General features: G+C 37.8%; 1 protein-coding gene across 2 annotated transcripts in view; it reads left to right on the forward strand.

The window, feature by feature from the left end:
• Positions 1-3974: 3974 nt before the first annotated feature.
• The window catches only part of CWF19L2 (CWF19 like cell cycle control factor 2), a 193633-nt gene continuing 173827 nt past the window's right edge, over positions 3975-23780 (forward strand). For both annotated transcript variants that reach the window (XM_030835999.3, XM_070046191.1), the window contains exons 1-3: positions 3975-4090; positions 5633-5743; positions 6484-6606. In XM_030835999.3, coding sequence (XP_030691859.2) covers positions 3998-4090; positions 5633-5743; positions 6484-6606 — 327 coding nt within the window. In that variant the 5' untranslated portion in view covers positions 3975-3997. The remainder of the gene's footprint in view (positions 4091-5632; positions 5744-6483; positions 6607-23780) is intronic.

Below are 23780 nucleotides of genomic sequence, written 5' to 3' on the forward strand. Positions count from 1 at the left end.
TACTTCTGGTTCATTAAGATTTAAACAGAAGAAAATGGACAGGCTTTAGGAAAGTCATAATTTTTCTAATAAAAATGGGGTAGGCTTAGGTGTCATACACTTCTTGCCCTTTATTCTTCCCCCTTGTTCCTATTTTTAATAGATGCAATGTACAGATGTGAAAGGATGGAACACACTCCTTGTGACTATAAAGACTTAAGTTACATACTAAGTGTTACAAAGCAGAAAAGGAGAAACAACATGGTTCCTGGACCAGCTACCTTTAGGCTCCTTATTACATTACGCTTTGTTTGATTAAACCATGGATTTCTATTGATGTGGCCAAATGCAAACTGGTAACAACAACTTGCTTTACCTTACTTTTCTATATCAACCTGTCTAGTTCCCCTCCCTGATGCCAGCATTTTTTGTTGGTAATTTTATTGGTTATTGTATTCACAAAGTAATTTATAGACAATTGATTTCTTTATGATGTTGAGCCTTCTTCAAGCACATGGTATGCCTCTTCATTTGTTCTAGTCTCTTCTGTGCCTTAAATAGGATTTAAAAGTTTCTGTTATATAATTTTGCATTTTTCTGCTATTATCACCAATTTTTTGACCCCACAATTGATGCAAGGGGTAAACAGATGCTTTTCTGAATCCCAAGAGAATCTGAAAGAGTGGAGTGACATTTGGGTTAATTATGACAAAAATCTGTCAAGTTGTTACCAACGAGGGTTCTTGGCCTTCCTTAATCAATAGATATTGATGAGGCTAGACAAGAAATTCAGACAAGGATTTTTGGGGGCTCCTGCTGCAGCATAAGGGGGCAAAAACAAGTAACAGTTTCTCTTGCTTGCTCACTGAGGAGGGAGGCAAGCTGGTTCCTTATGTGGGGTGAGGGTAGGGGTGGGTCCAGGGGTTGGGCTGGAGAGGTGGCTTGGGTGCTTTGCCCACCCCTTTGTTTATTCGGTTGCTCAAGGAGGTATTTGTCCAGCTGCAAGCACTGCAGCAAAGTGTCCCAGGTCCCAGGTCCCAGCCTGTCTCATTTCCAAGAGGAGTGATGCTGTAGCTGCCTGACGTCCACTCTCTTGGATGGATAGGACAGAGAAGTAGAAGAAGACAGAGAAAGGAGAAGTAGAGAGATATCAGGAGAGGGAAAGGGACAAAAGGGAGAGGGAAAGCATTGCCTGAATGAAGGTACTGAAGTCCTCAGGGGCCAGGAAGGCAGACTTACCAAACTTGGTGACACCCAAACAAGAGGTTCAGGTGGCCGCTTGACACCCATGGGAAAGCTGCATTCAGTGGTCCCAGAGATGCCCAGATTCTCTCCCAGGAAGGGGACAAATGCCCCACACTGGGTGCCACAAAGTCTGTTATTTACCAGGGTTCTTAGACTTCTTTAATTAATAGAAATTGATAAAAGGCCAGACAAATTCAGGCAAGGCTTTATTGGGGCTCCTGCAGCCGGAGGGGGCAAAAAGAAGTAGCAGATTCCCATGTTTGCTTGCTGAGTCTGGGGCGAGCTGTCTCCATCTATGGGGTGAGGGTAGGGGTGGGTCCAGGGGTCGGGCCAGAGGGGTGGTTTAGGTGGTTTGCCCACCCCTTTGCGGGTATGGTGTACAGGGGTCATGCTCATTACCCTGCTTTTGCTACTGGTACCCTACTTTTGCCTCCTGTTTTTGTTCCTGGCTCTTCAGAAGTGGCAGTTGGGTTTTAGTCTTTTTGTATCTTGTTGTCCATAATTTGCCCCAACTGTGCATGCACACAGTTATTTTTAGTCCCATGTAGTTTCTTTGTGTTTTGTTGCTGGAGGAGACGTTTGTCCAGGTGCAAACACTGCAGCAAAGTGTCCCAGGTCCCAGCCTGTCTCAAAGTCACAGTGGATTAAATATTTCAAGGTTAATTCATAAATTAAAATTCACTTTTCTGTAACAAAACTGCAATGAATACATCTATTTTGAATATCAAACAAGTAAACACTATATGTTTGAAGTTAAGATTTTCAGATAGGTGAAATAGAAACTCCTGGGAAAGCTTCTTGGAAACACAAATTCAGTTTTATGAAAACTTAAAATGAAGCATACTTACCTGATAAATGGAATATTGCCTGCCATATCAGTAAACAAAGGATGTCACAGTCATCAGTGATTACAGCCACAGCCTATGGTGAGCTGCTGAATCCTGAGGGAACTCAGGAAGGAAAAGAATACCTGCCATCTAGCAGCCATCAGACTACAACCACTCCCCACGGAGAGCCCTGAGGAAACAGCAATATGAAAACACAAGATATGGGCCCCAGATAGCTGAGGTGCATATCAAAGCAACGATTTCAGTGAGCCCAGACTCTTGCATCTCCCCATATATAGAAAAGCATTAAATTACTTAACTTGACATATGTGGTTTTCTTTAATTAATAATCTTTTGACTTTCAGACTACCTGCCCCTTGTTGCAAAACTACTATATATCCTGGCTCCCTGCTTCGCCTCCTCGGAGCAGTTCTCTCAGGGTTACTTGAGATGCTGCCTCCCAGGCTTGAAGTCCTAAAATTCCCACCAAATAAAACATAACTCTCAACTTTTAGGCTGTGAATAATTTTTTAGTCGATATACTTCAATCTGTTTTATGTTAACTATTTTTAATGTTTTTAAAGTATCTAGTTTGTTATTATTCTCCAACCTTCTTTATCTTTGTGATTATATATAAGCTCGGTGTTTTATAGTCTCAAAGCACTTGATTAATACTTTAGAATGTCTTATTCTTCATGGAACTTAAAGTTCTATGTTTGGGAGATGTTGCCAAAAAACCTTGGCTCTCTGTGCACGGATGCTGAACAGAATACAGACAGAGACTTTGGAGGATAGAGAGATGGCTTTATTCCTCTGCCAGGCAGAAGGGAAGACATGGCAGGTTAGCACCTCAAGAACTGTGCCCCCCTGGCATTCTTTTTCTCCTTGCATTTTTTCAAAACAGTCATAGCTGGCATTAGGCAGCCTGGTAATTGGGTCCTTTTGTCTCTGGTTTATAGGCCAGCGACCTTCTTTCTGAAGCCAAAAGCTACAGGGGGTGATTTGTTACAAGGGAGCATAGTAAATGTAAACACCAGGAGGAGGATGTAATTTACACAAAGTTAGGGAGTGATAGGTTAGCTTTGTGAAGTACAAATCTAGTTACAGACACTACAGATTAGTAACAGTTAAAATAAAATAAGGGGTGATTAGCTCTTTCAGGCCAGGTTATGTTTCTTCTCTAGCCTGTTCACTGTTCCCTTTATTTTCCTTGTTCTCAGGAGAGGGAAGAAAACCCCTCACTTCTATTTTTATTGTAGCATAAAACAGGAACACACAAATAGGTAATTGCACACTGTAATGAAAAATGCTTGAGTGAATAAGTATGAACAAATAATATGTCAGAAAAAATGTTACACTTTAAATAAGCTCGTAGAAATTATGAAGTGCAATGCAAAATTCACATGACGTTTTCATATACTGTACTTTACAAAAGTCCACCAAAGCAAAACATTGACTCTTCAAAGCAATTTTGCCCTCCTGCTACCTTGCATTGCCTTTCTGGCCAACCTTCCTTCGTTCCATTCCTCCTGCACAGGGAAACCTCTTTGGCGGGAAGGGCGCTTTGGTGGAAATCTTTGAAAGGTGCGGATTTAACCTCCCTGAGTGTCTAACTTACTGCGGAGATTTTAAGAGGAGATAGCTGATAGCTGAAAATGCCGTCAGAACCTTGCAAAACGCGTAACAAATGTACACCTACACCAGTCCTGCTCAGCGCAATCTCGATATACGAAGGTGGGCAATTCCCCGGCTAAATCTTCCTGCTTCCTCTAAAACCACGGGTTAGACAATTCACCCGAATAGTAAGCAACAATCAGATCTGCGCATGCTCTGCTGGTGGACAGCGCCCCTCCTCCTCCTAGTCGGAAGTCCCGGTTTGTTTAATAAATTACGACAGTCGTAAACTGAGATTTTTGTGACGGCTTCCCAACTTTACGACAATCACTATGGCGGCTGCCGGTGGTGGGTTTGAAAATGCGAGGGTCGTCGACGAGCGTAAAGAACAGACTTGGATTTCCAGGACCGAGGTGTTGGGACAGGTACCTCTGTTTGGGGGCTTCGTGAACCATTTAGAATTGAGAGAGTGGAGGCTTTCTGGGAGCCAGGCCTCTGGTTCTCCTGCCTCCCCGCAGCCTTGGTATCTCACCTTACCTGGTTGTGTGGGGGTAGATGTCTCCCTTTGGAATGCCCGCAAATTCTTGGGTATTTTCTGCCTCCTAGATGCTCTGGCAGGCTCCAGTTGCTCATACTCTTTTCAGTAAGACTTGTTTATTTCCTCTGAATTTCCATATCTTTTAAATCATCCATTCTTGACATTTCTATCACCTGATCACCTGAGCTGCGCACTTTCGAAGAACTCCGCCACTTACAACGACTCTCTCTGCGTTTTATATAGTCTCAATCCTCGCTCTTGCTATATCTGAAATGAAATTTTCCGTTTCCAGGAACACATGTAAGCCTTGTCAGAGTAGACCGTTTCATTCTCCTTTTAAACTATTTATATCAGTTATTGGCTTATTGTAAATACTTACTGATGCAAACAAGGATTGAGACAAGAGACCCAGAGAATTCAGCACTTCGAAAAAGGTTGAGAAGCATTCTATTTCTCATTAAGATTGAGATGGGGTAGAGGTAACATAAAGAATGCAGGAAGTAAACTGTACTATTGAATTATCTGACAAGATGTAAGAAGTGTGGCAATGAAGGGGAAAAGTTGTAGTTGGAGAGCAATGTAAGGTGAAACAAGTGATGGATTTTGTTTTAAGCTGAAACAGTTTAAAACGAGTTTAAATGCAGACGAGAAGGAGCCGGTATACAGACAGGAAGGAGAAGGTGTAGCGACTACAGCCAGATTTACAGGGGAAGAGAGGGCAATAAGTCTTAGGTGAAAGGTTGGTGTTGTTTCCTGATTTCAGCATATGTAATATACGTGTATAATAAATATCCTTCATCCTTGTCTCTGATATTTCAGGCAGTTTTTGGAGAGAGTAGGGTTTGTGATAAATTGTATAGTAGAGCTACGTACAGAGGTTTGAGAAGGACCAACCCCAGCTTTGAAATTTGGGGGAAGAATGAAAAGGCAGGAACAACTTCCTAGAAAGATCTTACTTTATTTGACTGTTGTTGAAAGATGAATAAAAATTAGCAATATAATCATTTGTTTTTAGAAAGGTGATTCTTCCTGAAGCATTTTGGGGGTGTTGGTAGAGGAGTTTGGGCACTGCAGACTGAAGGTGTGGAGGTCAGTCCCCAAATAGTTATAAAAGTGTCAGGCAGTATCAGTGCGATAGTGAAGGGAAAAGAGATTCAAGTCATATTTGAGGTAGGGAGCTTAGGGAGAGGGAAGGGTCTACAGTAGGTCCCCGGATTCTGTCTTTGATTGGTGGCTCATTTCACTAGAGATTGGTAATTGGTAATGCAATTGGTAATGTGGAAGGAGAGTTTTTTGTTTAAATCTTTCTTATACTTTGGTAGAAGCAAATTCCTGGTAAGCCTTATATGAAGAGGGAGAAGTTTTTGTTTTGCTTTTTTGTGTAAGGCAAGTGGATCAATTGTTAATTTTTCTTTTTTCACTGTTTTAGGCTAAAGCCAATTTTGAAAAGGAAGAAAGGCGTAAAGAACTTAAACGACTTTGGGGTAAGGAAACATGGATGCTACCTGATGTGAATAAGCGACTTGAACAAATCTCACAGGTGAATACTAACAGGCTTACTTGATGTAAGCTTATCTGTCTTTTTTTTTCTTTTTGTACTTATTCAAGTTAATATTGGAGGAGTAACTTTATAGACTATTTTTGCAAGTTACAGAATGAATATCACATAGTTGGCATTACTGAATATTTTCTCTCTCTGGCCAAATAATATTTTGGACATAATGACATTGGAAAGATTTTGTTAGTTGAGTTGGCTGGTAGAAAACTTAGCTTCAAATTTCTAGCCCACTTGTGGCAAGTTTATGGATCTAAAAAGTTATGCGTTTTAAGCTTAATGTCATGCTTTTATTTCTTTTTCTTTTTTTTTTAGGGGGATTGTCTCAATCCTTGTTTTCTCTTCCCACAGTTTATGCTATCTTGTTATATTTTATGTGGCTAGTAATCTTCTATAAATTCTTTTGGGCCTATTGAAGGAGATACACACACACGTATGTCTGTGCATATATGTGTTTATTTGATTATATCTGTCAATGTATCTACAAATAAAACTTCCCTCATATTTTTCTAAGAAATTTTAGCTATATGATTTATTAGTAGTGGCATATATTATAGAAGTATGGTAAAGTTTCTTAGAAGAAATTATTTATTTAGTCATATTCCTTGTTTCCTTTCATGAAAGATTTAAAGTTTTTTGGAATATAGAGGTTTCTTTTCCTCAAAATACTTCCTTTTAAAGTAAGCTAAACTAAATTCTTACCTTTTAAACATGATTATTTATAGGAACACTCTGTGAAGAAAAAGAAGAAAAAAGACAAACATTCAAGAAAAGTAAAAAAAGAGAAGAAAAAAAAGAACAAGAAACAAAAGTGTGAAAAAAACAATGAGTCAACTGACAGTTCATCAGTAAGTATGTACTAAAACTAACCAAAGCAGCTACTTGAGAAAATTGTATTTAGAGGAACAACATATGGGAACCTAAAATATATATGAGAACTTAGATAATATTATTAGTTAGGATATGAAAATGCCTGGGAGACATCTACTTGGAGGTGTCCAGGAAATGGTAGAAATATGGATCTTAGGTTATAGATAAAGGTAAGAGGATGGAGATACATTTTGAGAATCATTGCTCATTGAAGACATTAGAATGGATGAATTGCCTAGGGTAATTGAAAAGAAAGAAGAATACCGATACTGAGGAGCCAGACAGAAAATAAAGGATATTAAATAGAAGTAGTTGGAAAATTAGGAGAAGCAGGAAAGAGTAGTACTGTAAAATAAGGGAAAAGAGAGCCAAGATATTTCAGAGTCTGTTACTTCTGTTTGCTTTTCATAGAAATTAACATTTAAGTCTTTAAAATAGGTTGTATTTATATATTTATCTTTGGGACAAAAAGGAAGAGAATGCTGGGTCTGCTTTGTCTCTAGCCAGGTCTGGGGTGAGAGGACTCACAGAGGATAGGAATGCAGGCCAAACCCTCATGCTTATTTTCAGGAAGAGAAAGGTATGTTGTGCTTAGTGAGTGATGAGCTAGAGATGTTTAGGGATGATTGGACTCATAGGTACGATCTTCAGAGGATTATACTCTCAGTTGAATCATCATGTTTGACAATCTGGCCTTCTTGTAGTTTCAGAAATTAAATTTTTGGCAGTGTACCCTGAGATGATAATTGGCTCATGAAAGCCTATCTTATTTGAGAACGCAGTATCTTAATTCATAGTGAGAAATACACCTGGATAGTTTTATTGACTATCCAGCATATTTTGTAATGGTAGGAATATTATATAGAAAAAAAATTTTTTTGGAATATAACTCAGCACAGAGGGAGTTAGAAAATCTTAATGAGAAAAGAAGATAGAGGTACTTTTTCCACAATTGTGGGATTGAGTTGCTGACCCCATTGAGAATCTGATAAAAGTGATCTTTTCTTCAAAAAGAAATTTATATACAAAGTTGTTTATTTCAGGGGAGTTTGTAAAACTCCCAGGAGTTTACACAAGGATCACAGGTTAAGAATCCTCATTCCATGGGGATATATCTGCCAGGGCAACTAAACATTTATGTCAATTGATTAAGGGCACTTGCTTCCCTTTATTAGAGACACACTGTCCTGTTCTTTGTTGTTCTTGTTGCTATTGCTGTTCTTCTCTGCAACATACATAAGTCTTTTTGTTGCAATATATAGCATGTACATTTATACATACCTATTAAGTTGTATAACATATACCTTAGAGAGAGTAGTTTGAATGAATGCTCAGTGCCCACATCACACTGAAGTTGACTGAAGAAGAACAGAGAAACTTATACTGACAGTGAAGGGTAGGAAAGACAGAATGATAGCTAGGGGAATCAAGTTGGTTGGGAGGTCTTTTTGAGAAAATGTTTTTAGGAAGAGAGGGATAAATATTGCTGAGGAGAATGCTAAGTTTGGGTGAGCAAGCTTCCAGGGGAAGGGGTAAGCTTAGACGGGAAGTAGGATCACCTTCTCTTCTGAGCTAGAGGGAAGTAGTAAAGATGTATACAAATACAGATAAATAAGGAGGAGGTAGCAGATAAATAAGAAGGGGAGCAGATTATTGATGGTGTTTCTGCTTGATGTTCTCTGTTTCCTTTGTGAAGTAGAAGGTAAAATCATCATCTGAGATGACAACTTGGGAGTAGAAGTAGGATGGAGGGACTGAGGAAATAGTATAGATTTGAAACAACTTTGCTTAGGTAATAAAAGAAGCAAGTGAATTGCTGGGAACCATTGAGGATCCATGTGAGGCTGGAAAGCATATCTTGACTGTCAGGGTTTCTATTTTTTTTTCTTTTAACTTTTAAAATGAGCTTTACTGAGGTATAATTTATATATAATAAAATAATCCTATATTAATTGTACTATTTAGTGAATATACCTTTTTAACTGTCAGTTAAGATAGCATTTCCATTCCCCATAAAGTTCTTCATGGTTCTTTGCAATCAGTTCCTCCTCACCCTCTCTCCTCCTCCACTCTGGGATTGGGCAGGCATAGATCTGCTTTAGCACACTATAGATTAGTTTTCGCTGTTCTAGAATTTCATATGAATATTCATATATGATTGACTCTTGAACAACACGGGTTTGGACTGCACAGGTTCATTTGTACGTGGATCCTTTTCGAGGAATATGTACTATAGTACTGCACGGTCTACAGTTGGTTAGTTGAATCTGCGGATGTGGAACCATAGATATGGATGGCCAACTGTAAAGTTACATGTGGATTTTCCACTGCACGGAGGATCAGCACCCCTAACCCCCACATTGTTCAAGGGTCAACTGTAATATGATCCTTTTTGTGTCGGGCTTCTTTGGCTTTACATAATGTTTTTGCAACTCACGTAATTGCATGTATCAGTATTTCCTTTCTCTTTATTGCTATATTCCAATGTATGAATATACCATAATTTGCTTATCTGTCTTATCTGTTCAAAGTCATTTGGGTGGTTTTTTAGTTTGCGCTAGTATGAATAAAGCTACTGTGAATGTTTGTGTACAAGTCATTTGGTGGACATGTTTTTCTCTTGGAAGAATGCCATAGTTTTCCAAAGTGTTTGGACCATTTTACACTCCTACCAGCAATATATGAGAATTCCAGTTATTCTACACCTTTGCAAGCACTTGGAATTTTCAGCCTTTGTACTTTTTTGACCATCCTACTATGTGTAGTAATATTTCATGTGATATTTCCCTGAACACCAGTGATGTAGAGCATTACTTTAAGTCTTTATTGGCCATTCTGTTTTCTTTTATGAAGTCCAATTTATTAATTATTTTCTTTTATCATTAATTTTTCGTAGTTACTGCTTTTGGTGTCCTAATTTTTGCACATCTCAAGGTTGTGAAGATTTTCTCCTGTGTTTTTTTCAAGAAGTTTTGTAGCTTTGGCTTTTTCGTTTATCAGCGATTCATTTTGAGTTAATTTTTGCTTATGGTATGTAGTAAGTGTCAAATTTCAGTTTTTCCACGTGGATTTCCACTTGTTCCAGCATCATTTGTTGAGAAGGCTAACCTTTCTTTGTTGAATTACTTAGGCTCCTTTGTTTTAAATACAATTGAGCATATATATTTGTGGGTTAATTTCTAGACTCTGTTCTGTTCCCTTGGCTTGTATGTCTCTCCTTGGCCAGTAAATAAACTGTTGTAATTACTGCAAGTTTAGGGTAAGTCTTGGAATAAGGTAGTGTAAGTTCTATGATTTTGTTCTTTTTGAAAATTGTTTGCTACTCTAAGTTCTTTGCATTTTTAAAATAAATTTTAGAATCAGCCTATCACTTTCAACAAAAGTATGTACTGATATTTTGATTGGAATTGTTTTGCATCAATAGATCAATTTTGGGAGAATTAATATCTTAAAATAGAGAGTCTTCCAACCCATCATGCATGTGGTATATCTCTCCATCTCTTTAAGTCTTCTTTAATTTCTCTCACAGTGTTCTGGAATTTTCAGTGTAGAGGTCTTACTATCATCTTTTGTTATATTTTTTATATTTTATTTTCTTGGGGTGCTGTTGGAAATGGAATGAAAAAAATAAGTTTTATTTTTTGTGTATTTGCAGCTAGCATGTACGTTTACAGTGGATTTTTGTATATTTACCTTGTATCTTGTCACCTTGCTAAATTCACAAGTACTAGTGTTAGGTTTTTTTGGTTGATTCTTAGTACATGATTATATTATGTGTGAATAAAGACACTTTTTTTTCTTTCCGATCTCTAGGTGTTTTATCCCATTTGTTAATTTTTTGTTATTTTATTTCACTCGCTAGGCCTTCAATATAGTGTTGAATAGAAGTGGTGAGAGTGGACATCCTTACCTGTTCTTTATCTTAAGTGGAAAGCATTTATCTTTCACCTTTAAGCATGATGTTAGCTGTGGGCTTTTCATGTATGCCCTTTTAGACTGAGTAAATTCTCCTCTATTTTTATTTTTTTCTAAGAGTTGGTGTCTTGAATAGCATTGGATTTTGTCAAATACTTTTTCTGCATCTATTTATATAATCATATGATTTTTCTCCTTTATTCTGTTAGTATGGAGAATTACATTGGTTGATTTTTGAATGTTACAGCAACCTGAATTTCTGGGATATACTCTATTTGGTTATTTTTGTTTATTTAATTATAAAATATTTTATTTATATATACTCACAAGCACATTTTATTTTATATATATTTTTTCTGATATGATTTGCTCACAATTAGTTGAGAATATTTGCATCTGTGTTTATGAGGGGTATTGGGTTTTGTTGTAAGGGTAATGCTGGCCTCACGTATGAATTAGGAAATGTTCCCTGTTCTTCCATTTGTAGAAGAGTTTGTGCAGGATTGGTGTGATTTCTTCCTTAAAGGATTGTTAAAACTCACTAGTCAAACTGTTTGGGCCTGCAGTTTTCTTTGTGGGATGCTTAAAGCACACATTTAATTTCTTTAATATCTGTATTAAATGTTTTCTCTTTATTCTTGAGTTAGTTTTGGAATTAAGGTTTGCAAGGAATTTGTTTATTTCATCTAAATTTTTGAATTTATTGTCATAATATTGTAATATTCCTTTATCGTCCTTTTAATGTCTGTTGAGTCTGTAGTTATGTCCCCTCTTTCATTCCTGATTTTGGCTATTTCTATTTTCTCATTGTTTCCTTTAGAATAGTTTTAGGTTTATCAATTTTATTAATCTTTTCAAAGAATTGCCTTTTAGTTTCATTAATTTTCTAGTTGTGTATTTTCTATTTTATTGATTTCCACTCTCTTTTTACTGTTTCTTTCCTATTACCTATTTTGTATTTAATTTGCTCTTCTTTTTCTAGCTTCCTGAAGTGGGTTGTGTAGGTCTTTGATTCTAAATCTTTCTTATTTTCGAATGAGTATTTAATCTACAATTTTTTCTCCTAACACTGTTGTATCTCCATCTAACTAATTTTGATGTGTTATGTTTTCATTGTCATCTTTTCAAAATATTTTCTAATTGATTTTGTTACTTTTTTTAAACTTACAGACTATATATGAGTTTAAAATTTTCCAGGTATTTGTGGATTTAACCAGTTTTGTTTTTGACTTCAAATTTAATTCTATTGTTGTCACAAAACATACTCTGTATAATTTAGTTTTAAAAAAAAATCATAGAGACTAATTTTATGGCCTAGCCTATGCTCTATCTTGGTGAAAATTCCTTATGTAATTGAAATGAATGTATATTCAGCTGTTGTTAGTTGTAGTGTTCTGTGAATGTCAACATGGGAAAGTTTATTCATAGTGTTAAGTCATCTGTATTCTTACTGATTTTCTGTTTTCCTCTTCTGTCAGTTACTGAGAGAGCAGCAGTAAAATCTGTGTTGTGGATTTGTCTTTTTCTTCTTTCAGTTTTGTCAGTTTTTGCCTTATGTATTTTGAAGTCTTGTTAGATACATACACATTTAAGATTGTTGTATCTCCTTGATGAATTGATGATTATATTATGAAATGTTCCTCTTTATTTCTGGTAATATTCTTCTTTAAGGTCTACTTTTGTCTCATAGTAATAAAGCCTTTTCAGTTTTCTGACTTTTTGTTTTCATGGTGTATTTATTTTTATTCTTTTAGTTTTAATGTATCTGTTTATTTTATATTGAAAGTATTTCTTGTGGACAGTCTGTGTTTGGGGCTTGCTTTTTTATCTAGCTTATCAGTTTCTTCCTTTTAAATTAGAGGATTTTCTCCACTATATAATATGACAGCCATATTGACTAACATTTCTGGTAAAAATTTACTGAAGTTATATCAGGTTGAAAGTTCATTTCTTCAGGGTCACTAGCCAGATTTTTTAAGTGTTTGTAGACACACATGGCTAGGTTAGTGGCTACCATATTGGGCGGTGTAGGTATAGAAAGATCCTATTAGATAGTGCTGGTTTAGATTATTAATGTTTAATGTAATTACAGGTATGTTTGAGTTTGTCTGCCATCTTGCTTTCCCTTTTCTATTTGTCCCATTTATTTTTTCTCTTCCTAGCTTCATTTGGGTTAGTTGGTTTTATTTTAGTGTTCTTATTTGTTTATTCATTCATTGATTCATTCTATGTTTTTTTAGTTGAATGAAAGATTTTTAAAATTTTGTAGTGCCTTATACTTTTCAAAAGTTTCACAGACATGATTTAATATAATCCCATAATAACCCTTAATTTTAATCCCCTGTGCCTATATTGCCCCTTTCCCCTTCTCTCTCCCCACTGTTAACTACTAGTTTACCCTCTATATCTGTGAGTCTGCTTTCTTTTTGTTTTATTCACTAGTTTGTTTTATTTTTAGATACCACATATAAGTGATATTTTGTAGTATTTGTCTTTCTTTGTCTCACTTACTACTTCACTTAGCATAATGCCCTCCAGGTCTGTCCATGTTGCTGCAAATGGCAAAACTTCATTCTTTTTTATGGCTGAGTAGTATTCTGTTCTATTATATATATATATATATGCCATATCTTTATCCATTCATCTGTTGGTGGACATTTCAGTTGCTTCCATACCTTGGTGATTGTAAATAATGCTGCTCTGAACATTAGGGTTCATGTATCTTTTTGAATTAGTGTCTTTGTTTTTTGGGGGTATATACTTGGGAGTGGAATTGCTAGATCATATGGTAGTTGTATTTTTAGTTTTTTGAGAAACCTCCATACTGTTTTCCACAGTGGCTGCACCAGTTTACATTTCACCAACAGTGTAGCATGGTTCCCTTTTCTTCACATCCTTGTCATTTGTCATTTGCGTTCTTTTTGATGATAGCCATTCTGACAGGTGTGAGGTGATATCTCATTGTGGTTTTGATTTGCATTTCCCTGATAATTAACGATGTTGAGTATCTTTTTGCCCATCAGCCATCTTCATTTCCTCTTTGGAAAAATGTCTGTTCAGTTCTTCTGCCCATTTTTTAAATGGGTTATTTGTTTTTTTGATTACGAGTTGTATGAGTTGTTTATATATGTGGGGTGTTAACCCCTTTCAGTCATATCATTTGCAAATATTTTCTCCCATTCAGTAGGTTGTCTTTTCGTTTTGTCAGTTGTTTCCTTTGCTGTGCCAAAGATTTTAAGTTTAATTAGGTCCCATTTATTTACTTTTGATTCTGTTTCCTTTGCTTTAAGAGACGGATCCAAAAATATATTGCTGTGATATATGTCAGAGTGTTCTGCCTATGTTTTCTTTTAGGAGTTTTATAGTATAGGTCTTATATTTAGGTCTTTAATACCTTTTGAGTTTATATTTGTATACGGTGTTAGAGAATGTTCTAATTTCATTCTTTTATGTGTAGCTGTCCAGTTTTCCCAGCACCACTTATTGAAGGGACTGTCTTTTCTCCATTGTATATTTTTGCCTCCTTTGTCATAGATTAATTGACCATAGGTGTGTGGGTTTATTTCTGGGCTCTCTATCCTGTTGCATTGATCTATGTGTCTTTTTTTTTGGTGCCAGTGCCGTACTGTTTTTATTACTGTAGCTTTGTAGTATAATCTGAAGTCTGGAAGCATGATTCCTCCATCTCTGTTCTTCTTTCTCAAGATAGCTTTAGCTATTCAGTGCCTTTTGTGTTTCCATACAAGTTTTAAAATTATTTGTTCTAGTTCTGTGAAAAACGCCATTGGTAATTTGATAGGGATTGCAGTGAATCTGTAGATTGCCTTGGGTAGTATGGTCATTTTAACAATGTTAATTCTTTCGATCCAAGAACACAGGTATATCTTTCTATTTGTGTCTTCTTCAGTTTCTTTCATCAGTGTCTTATATTTTTCCGAGTACAGGTCTTTTACCTCGCTAGGTAGGCTTATTCCTAGATATTTTATTCTTTTTGATGTGGTGGTAAATGGGGTTGTTTCTTACATTCTGTTTCTGATAGTTCACTTTTGGTGTATAGAGATGCAACAGATTTCTGTATATTAGTATTGTATCCTGCAACTTTACTGAATTCATAGATAAGCTCTAGTAGTTTTCTGGTAGTGCTTTTAGGATTTTCTATGTATAGTGTCATGTCACTTCTAGATAATGACAGTTTTACTTCTTCTGTTCCAATTTGGACTCCTTTTATTTCTTTTTCTTGTCCGATTGTGGCTAGGACTTCTAAAACTATGTTGAATAAAAGTGGCAAGAGTGGGCATCCTTGTTTTGTTCCTGATCTTAGAGGAAATTGAACATGACGTTAGCTGTGGATTTGTCATATATGGCCTTTATTATGCCCACTTTCTGGAGAGTTTTTATCATAAATGTTGAACTTTAATGTAAGGTTTTTCTGCATCTATTGAGATGGTCATATGGTTTTAATTCTTCAATTTGTTAATGTGGTGTATCACATTGATTGACTTGTAAGTATTGAAAAATCCTTGCATCCCTGGGGTAAATCCTACTTGACAAAGGTGAATGATCCTTTTAATGTATTGTTGGATTGAATTTGCTTATCTCCTGTTGAGGAGTTTTGCATCTATCTTCAGCAGTGATATTGGCCGGTAATTTTTTTTTCTCAATATGTTTGTCTGGTTTTGGTATTAGGGTGATTCTGGCCTCAGAGAATGAGTTTGGAAATGTTCCTTCCTCTGCAATTTTTTTGGAATAGTTTGAGAAGGATAGCTGTTAACTCTTCTCTAAATGTTTGGTAGAATTCATGTGTGAAGCCATCTGGTCCTGGACTTTTGTCTGTTTGGAGTTTGTTTTTTTTTTAAAATTACTGATTCAGTTTCATTACTGATAATTGATGTATTCATACTTTTCTATTTCTTCTTGGTTCACTCTTGGGAGATTGTACCTTTCCAAGAATTTGTCTGTTTCTTCTAGGTTTTTCATTTTATTGGCATGTAGTTGTTCTTAGTAGACTCTTTTGACCTTTTGTATTTCTGTGGTGTTGTAACTTATACTTTTTCATTTCTGATTGGACCATTTCTCTTTTTCTCTGATGAATCTGGCTAAAGGTTTATTGGTTTTGTTTATCTTTTCAGAGAGCAAGCTTTTAGTTTCATTGATCTTTTCTGTTGTTTTTTTAAGTCTCTGTTTCATTTATTTCTGCTCTGATCTTTATGGTTTCTTTCCTTCTACTAACTTTGAGTTTTGTTTTTTCTTTTGCTTGTTTCTTCAGGGGTAAGTTAGGTTCTTTATTTGAGTTTTTTCTTGCTTCCTGACATAAGCTTGTATCACTGTAAAGTTCCCTCTTAGAACTGCTTTTTCTCATCCCGTATGTTTTGGATCATCATCTTTTCAGTGTTATTTGTCTCTAGGTATTATTTCCTCTTTGATTTCTTCAGTGATCCATTGGGTTTTTAGTAGCAAATTCTTTAGCCTCCACGTGTTTGTGTTTTTGTTTTTGTTTTTAACATCTTTATTGGGGTATAATTGCTTTACAGTGGTGTGTTAGTTTCTGCTTTATAACAAAGTGAATCAGTTATACATATACATATGTTCCCATATTTCTTCCCTCTTGCGTCTCCCTCCCTCCCACCCTCCCTATCCCACCCCTCCAGGCTGTCACAAAGCACCGAGCCAATATCCCTGTGCCATGCGGCTGCTTCCCACTAGCTATCTACCTTACTACGTTTGTTAGTGTGTATATGTCCATGACTCTCTCTCGCCCTGTCACAGCTCACCCTTCCCCCTCCCCATAACCTCAAGTCCGTTCTCTAGTAGGTCTGTGTCTTTATTCCTGCCTTACCCCTAGGTTCTTCATGACATTTTTTTTTCTTAAATTCCATATATATGTGTTAGCATACGGTATTTGTCTTTTTCTTTCTGACTTACTTCGCTCTGTATGACAGACTCTAGGTCCATCCACCTCATTACAAATAGCTCAATTTCATTTCTTTTTATGGCTGAGTAATATTCCATTGTATATATGTGCCACATCTTCTTTATCTGTTCATCGGATGATGGGCACTTAGGTTGTTTCCATCTCTGGGCTATTGTAAATAGAGCTGCAATGAACATTTTGGTACATGACTCTTTTGAATTATGGTTTTCTCAGGGTATATGCCCAGTAGTGGGATTGCTGGGTCATATGGTAGTTCTATTTGTAGCTTTTTAAGGAACCTCCATACTGTTCTCCATAGTGGCTGAACCAATTCGCATTCCCACCAGCAGTGCAAGAGTGTTCCCTTTTCTCCACACCCTCTCCAGCATTTATTGTTTCTAGATTTTTTGATGATGGCCATTCTGACTGGTGTGAGATGATATCTCATTGTAGTTTTGATTTGCATTTCTCTAATGATTAATGATGTTGAGCATTCTTTCATGTGTTTGTTGGCAGTCTGTATATCTTCTTTGGAGAAATGTCTGTTTAGATCTTCTGCCCATTTTTGGATTGGGTTGTTTGTTTTTTTGTTATTGAGCTGCATGAGCTGCTTGTAAATTTTGGAGATTAATCCTTTGTCGGTTGCTTCATTTGCAAATATTTTCTCCCATTCTGAGGGTTGTCTTTTGGTCTTGTTTATGGTTTCCTTTGCTGTGCAAAAGCTTTTAAGTTTCATTAGGTCCCATTTGTTTATTTTTGTTTTTATTTCCATTACTCTAGGAGGTGGGTCAGAAAGGATCTTGCTGTGACTTATGTCATAGAGTGTTCTGCCTATGTTTTCCTCTAATAGTTTGATAGTTTCTGGCCTTATATTTAGGTCTTTAATCCATTTTGAGCTTATTTTTGTGTATGGTGTTAGGGAGTGATCTAATCTCATACTTTTACATGTACCTGTCCAGTTTTCCCAGCACCACTTATTGAAGAGGCTGTCCTTTCTCCACTGTACATTCCTGCCACTTTATCAAAGATAAGGTGTCCATATGTGCGTGGGTTTATCTCTGGGCTTTCTATACTGTTCCATTGATCTATCTTTCTGTTTTTGTGCCAGTACCATACCGTCTTGATAACTGTAGCTTTGTAGTATAGTCTGAAGTCAGGGAGCCTGATTCCTCCAGTTCCTTTTTTCGTTCTCAAAATTGCTTTGGCTATTCGGGGTCTTTTGTGTTTCCATACAAATTGCAAAATTTTTTGTTCTAGTTCTGTGAAAAATGCCAGTGGTAGTTTGATAGGGATTGCATTGAATCTATAGATTGCTTTGGGTAGTAGAGTCATTTTCACAATGTTGATTCTTCCAATCCAAGAACATGGTATATCTCTCCATCTATTTGTATCATCTTTAATTTCTTTCATCAGTGTCTTATAATTTTCTGCATACAGGTCTTTTTTCTCCTTAGATAGGTTTATTCCTAGATATTTTATTCTTTTTGTTGCAATGGTAAATGGGAGTGTTTTCTTGATTTCACTTTCAGATTTTTCATCATTAGTATATAGGAATGCCAGAGATTTCTGTGCATTAATTTTGTATCCTGCCACTTTACCAAATTAATTGATTAGCTCTAGTAGTTTTCTGGTAGCATCTTTATGATTCTCTATGTATAGGATCATGTCATCTGCAAACAGTGACAGCTTTACTTCTTCTTCTCCGATTTGGATTCCTTTTATTTCCTTTTCTTCTCTGATTGCTGTGGCTAAAACTTCCAAAACTATGTTGAATAAGAGTGGTGAGAGTGGGCAACCTTGTCTTGTTCCTGATCTTAGTGGAAATGCTTTCAGTTTTTCACCATTGAGGATGATGTTTGCTGTGGGCTTGTCATATATGGCCTTTATTATGTTGAGGAAAGTTCCCTCTATGCCTACTTTCTGCAGGGTTTTTATCATAAATGGGTGTTGAATTTTGTCAAAAGCTTTCTCTGCATCTATTGAGATGATCATATGGTTTTTCTCCTTCAATTTGTTAATATGATTTATCACATTGATAGATTTGCGTATATTGAAGAATCCTTGCATTCCTGGAATAAACCACACTCGATCATGGTGTATGATCCTTTTAATGTGCTGTTGGATTCTGTTTGCTAGTATTTTGTTGAGGATTTTTGCATCTATGATCATCAGTGATATTGGCCTGTAGTTTTCTTTCTTTGTGACATCCTTGTCTGGTTTTGGTATCAAGGTGATGGTGGCCTCGTAGAAGGAGTTTGGGAGTGTTCCTCCCTCTGCTATATTTTGGAAGAGTTTGAGAAGGATAGGTGTTAGCTCTTCTCTAAATGTTTGATAGAATTCGCCTGTGAAGCCATCTGGTCCTTGGCTTTTCTTTGTTGGAAGATTTTTAATCACAGTTTCAATTTCAGTGCTTGTGATTGGTCTGTTCATATTTTCTATTTCTTCCTGATTCAGTCTTGGCAGGTTGTGCATTTCTAAGAATTTGTCCATTTCTTCCAGATTGTCCATTTTATTGGCATAGAGTTGCTTGTAGTAATCTCTCATGATCTCTTTTATTTCTGCAGTGTCAGTTGTTACCTCTCCTTTTTCATTTCTAATTCTATTGATTTGAGTCTTTTCCCTTTTTTTCTTGATGAGTTTGGCTAGTGGTTTATCTATTTTGTTTATCTTCTCAAAGAACCAGCTTTTAGTTTTATTGATCTTTGCTATTGTTTCCTTCATTTCTTTTTCATTTATTTCTGATCTGATTTTTATGATTTCTTTCCTTCTGCTAGCTTTGGGGTTTTTTTGTTCTTCTTTCTCTAATTGCTTGAGGTGCAAGGTTAGGTTGTTTATTCTAGATGTTTCCTGCTTCTTAAGGTGGGCTTGTATTGCTATAAACTTCCCCCTTAGAACTGCTTTTGCTGCATCCCACAAGTTTTGGGTCGTTTTGTCTCCATTGTCATTTGTTTCTAGGTATTTTTTGATTTCCTCTTTGATTTCTTCAGTGATCACTTCATTATTAAGTAGTGTATTGTTTAGCCTCCATGTGTTTGTATTTTTTACAGGTCTTTTCCTGTAATTGATATCTAGTCTCATGGCGTTGTGGTCAGAAAGGATACTTGATACAATTTCAATTTTCTTAAATTTACCAAGGCTTGATTTGTGACCCAAGATATGATCTATCCTGGAGAATGTTCCATGAGCACTTGAGAAAAATGTGTATTCTGTTGTTTTTGGATGGAGTGTCCTATAAATATCAATTAAGTCCATCTTGTTTAATGTATCATTTAAAGCTTGTGTTTCCTTATTTATTTTCATTTTGGATGATCTGTCCATGGGTGAAAGTCGAGTGTTTAAGTCCCCTACTATGAATGTGTTACTGTCGATTTCCCCTTTTATGGCTGTTAGTATTTGCCTTATGTATTGAGGTGCTCCTATGTTGGGTGCATAAATATTTACAATTGTTATATCTTCTTCTTGGATCGATCCCTTGATCATTATGTAGTGTCCTTCTTTGTCTCTTCTCATAGTTTTTATTTTAAAGTCTATTTTGTCTGATATGAGAATTGCTACTCCAGCTTTCTTTTGGTTTCCATTTGCATGGAATATCTTTTTCCATCCCCTTACTTTCAGTCTGTATGTGTCTCTAGGTCTGAAGTGGGTCTCTTGTAGACAGCATATGTAAGGGTCTTGTTTTTGTATCCATTCAGCTAATCTGTGTCTTTTGGTGGGAGCATTTAGTCCATTTACATTTAAGGTAATTATTGATATGTATGTTCCTATTCCCATTTTCTAAATTGTTTTGGGTTTGTTATTGTAGGTCTTTTCCTTCTCTTGTGTTTCTTGCCTAGAGAAGATCCTTTAGCATTTGTTGTAAAGCTGGTTTGGTGGTGCTGAACTCTCTCAGCTTTTGCTTGTCTGTAAAGGTGTTAATTTCTCCATCAAATCTGAATGAGATCCTTGCTGGGTAGAGTAGTCTTGGCTGCAGGTTTTTCTCCTTCATCACTTTCAGTATGTCCTGCCACTCCCTTCTGGCTTGTAGGGTTTCTGCTGAGAGATCAGCTGTTAACCTTATGTGGATTCCCTTATGTGTTATTTGTTGTTTTTCCCTTGCTGCTTTTAATATGCTTTCTTTGTATTTAATTTTTGACAGTTTGATTAATATGTGTCTTGGCGTATTTCTCCTTGGATTTATCCTGTATGGGACTCTCTGTGCTTCCTGGACTTGATTAACTATTTCCTTTCCCATATTAGGGAAGTTTTCATCTATAATCTCTTCAAATATTTTCTCAGTCCCTTTCTTTTTCTCTTCTTCTTCTGGAACCCCTATAATTCGAATGTTGGTGCGTTTAATGTTGTCCCAGAGGTCTCTGAGACTGTCCTCAGTTCTTTTCATTCTTTTTTCTTTATTCTGCTCTGCAGTAGTTATTTCCACTATTTTATCTTCCAGGTCACTTATCCGTTCTTCTGCCTCAGTTATTCTGCTATTGATCCCATCTAGAGTACTTTTAATTTCATTTATTGTGTTGTTCATCGTTGCTTGTTTCATCTTTAGTTCTTCTAGGTCCTTGTTAACTGATTCTTGCATTTTGTCCATTCTATCTCCAAGATTTCGGATCATCCTTACTATCATTATTCTGAATTCTTTTTCAGGTAAGCTGCCTATTTCCTCTTCATTTGTTAGGTCTGGTGCATTTTTATCTTGCTCCTTTATCTGCTGTGTGTTTTTCTGTCTTCTGATTTTGCTTATCTTACTGTGTTTGGGGTCTCCTTTTTGCAGGCTGCAGGTTCGTAGTTCCTGCTGTTTTTGATGTCTGTCTCCAGTGGCTAAGGTTGGTTAAGTGGGTTGTGTAGGCTTCCTGGTGGAGGGGACTAGTGCCTGTGTTGTGGTGGATGAGGCTGCATCTTGTCTCTCTAGTGGGCAGGTTCACGTCTGGTGGTGTGTTTTGGGGTGTCTGTGGCCTTATTATTATTTTAGGCAGCCTCTCTGCTAATGGGTGGGGTTGTGTTCCTGTTTTGCTAGTTGTTTGGCATAGGTTGTCCAGCACTGTGGCTTGCTGGTCGTTGAGTGAAGGTGGGTGCTGGTGTTAAGATGGAGGTCTCTGGGAGATTTTCGCCATTTGATATTATGTGGAGCTGGGAGGTCTCTTGTTGACCAGTGTCCTGAAGTTGGCTCTCCTACCTCAGAGGCAGAGCCCTGACTCCTGGCTGGAGCACCAAGAGCTTTTCATCCACACGGCTCAGAATAAAAGGGAGAAAAAGTAGAGGGAATTAGTAGAGGTATGAGGAAAGAAAGAAGGAAAGGAGGGAAGGAAGGAAGGAAGAAAGAAAGAAAAGCAAAGAAGGAAAGAAGGCAAGAAGGAAAGAAAGGAGGGAGGGAGGGAGGAAGGAAGGAAGGAGGGAAAGAAGGAAAAAAGACAGAAAGAAGATACAGTAAAAATAAAATAAAGTATAATAAAGTTATTGAATTAAAAAATTCGTATTTAGAAAAAAAAAAAAGGGACGGATAGAACCTTAGGACAAATGTTGGAAGCAAAGCTATACAGACAAAATCTTACACAGAAGCATACATATACACCCTCACTAAAAGAGGTAAATGGGGAAAAATCATAAATCTTGCTGTCAGAGACCACCTCCTCAATTTGGGATGATTCGTTGTCTAAAGGAGGGAAGGAAGGAAGGAAAGAAAGAAAGAAAGAAAGAACGAAGGTAAAGTATAATAACGTTATTAAAGTTAAAATTGATTATTAAGAAAAAAAATTTAAAAAAGAAACCATGGACGGATAGAACCTTAGGACAAATGGTGGAAGCAAGACTATACAGACAGGATCTCACACAGAAGCATACACATATACATTCACAAAAAGAGGAAAAGGGGAAAAAAATCATAGATCTTGCTCCTAAAGTCCACTTCCTTAATTTGGGATGATTGGTTGTCTATTCAGGTATTCCACAGATGCAGGGTACATAAAGTTGATTGTGGAGCTTTAATCCGCTGCTTCTGAGGCTGCTGGGAGAGATTTCCCTTTCTCTTCTTTGTTCTCACAGCTCCCAGGTGCTCAGCTTTGGATTTGGCCCTGCCACTGCGTGTAGGTCGCTGGAGGCCGTCTGTTTTTTGCTCAGACAGGGCGGGGTTAAAAGAGCCGCTGATTGGGGGGCTCTGGCGCACTCAGGCGGGGGGGGAGGGAGGGGCACGGAGTGCGGGGCGGCCCTGCGGCGGCAAAGGCCGGCGTGACTTTGCACCAGCCTGAGGCGCGCTGTGCGTTCTCCCGGGGAAGTTGTCCCTGGATCCCGGGAACCTGGCAGTGGCGGGCTGCACAGGCTCCGCGGAAGAGGGATGTAGAGAGTGATCTGTGCTCACACACAGGCCCCTTGGTGGCGGCAGCAGCAGCCTTATCGTCTCCCGCCCGTCTCTGGGGTCTGCGCTTTTAGCCGCGGCTCGCGCCCATCTCTGGGGTTCGCGCTTTTAGCCGCGGCTCGCACCCGTCTCCGGAGTTCCCTCAAGCAGCGTTCTTAAACCCCTCTCCTCACGCACCAGGAAACAAAGAGGGAAGAAAAAGTCTCTTGCCTCTTCGGCAGGTGCAGACTTTTCCCCGGACTCCCTCCCGGCTAGCCGTGGCGCACTAACCCCCTGCAGGCTGTGTTCACGCCGCCAACCCCAGTCCTCTCCCTGCACTCCTACCGAAGCCCGAGCATCAGCTGCCAGCCGTGCCCGCCCCAGCGGGTGAGCAGACAAACCTCTCGGGCTGGTGAGTGCTGGTCGGCACCAATCCTCTGTGCGGGAATCTCTCCGCTTTGCCCTCCGCACCCCTGTTGATGTGCTCTCTTCCGGAGTTTCCGCCCCGAAGCTTTCCCCCTCCACCACCCGCAGTCTCTGCCCGCGAAGGGGCTTCCTAGTGTGTGGAAACTTTTCCTCCTTCACAGCTCCCTCCCACTGGTGCAGGTGCCGTCCCTATTCTTTTGTCTCTGTTTTTTCTTTTTTTTCTTTTGCCCTACCCAGGTACGTGGGGAGTTCCTTGCCTTTTGGGAGGTCTGAGGTGTTCTGCCAGCGTTCAGTAGGTGTTCTGTAGGAGTTGTTCCACGTGTAGATGTATTTCTGGTGTATCTGTGGGGAGGAAGGTGATCTCCGCGTCTTACTCTTCCGCCATCTTCAAGGTCCCCCCGTTTGTGTTTTTTTGCAGTTTTTTTCTTTACTTGGTTTCTAGTCTCACAGCATTGGCAAAGATGCTTGATATGGTTGCAGTTTTCTTAATTTTACTGGGGCTTATTTTGTGACATTTCTCTAAGTTACTGTTTGTTTGAAAATTTGTTTTGTTTAGTCTTCATTTTTAAAGTTTTTTTCCT

The sequence above is a fragment of the Globicephala melas genome, chromosome 8 (assembly GCF_963455315.2).
Source record: "Globicephala melas chromosome 8, mGloMel1.2, whole genome shotgun sequence".
NCBI lineage: Eukaryota > Metazoa > Chordata > Mammalia > Artiodactyla > Delphinidae > Globicephala > Globicephala melas.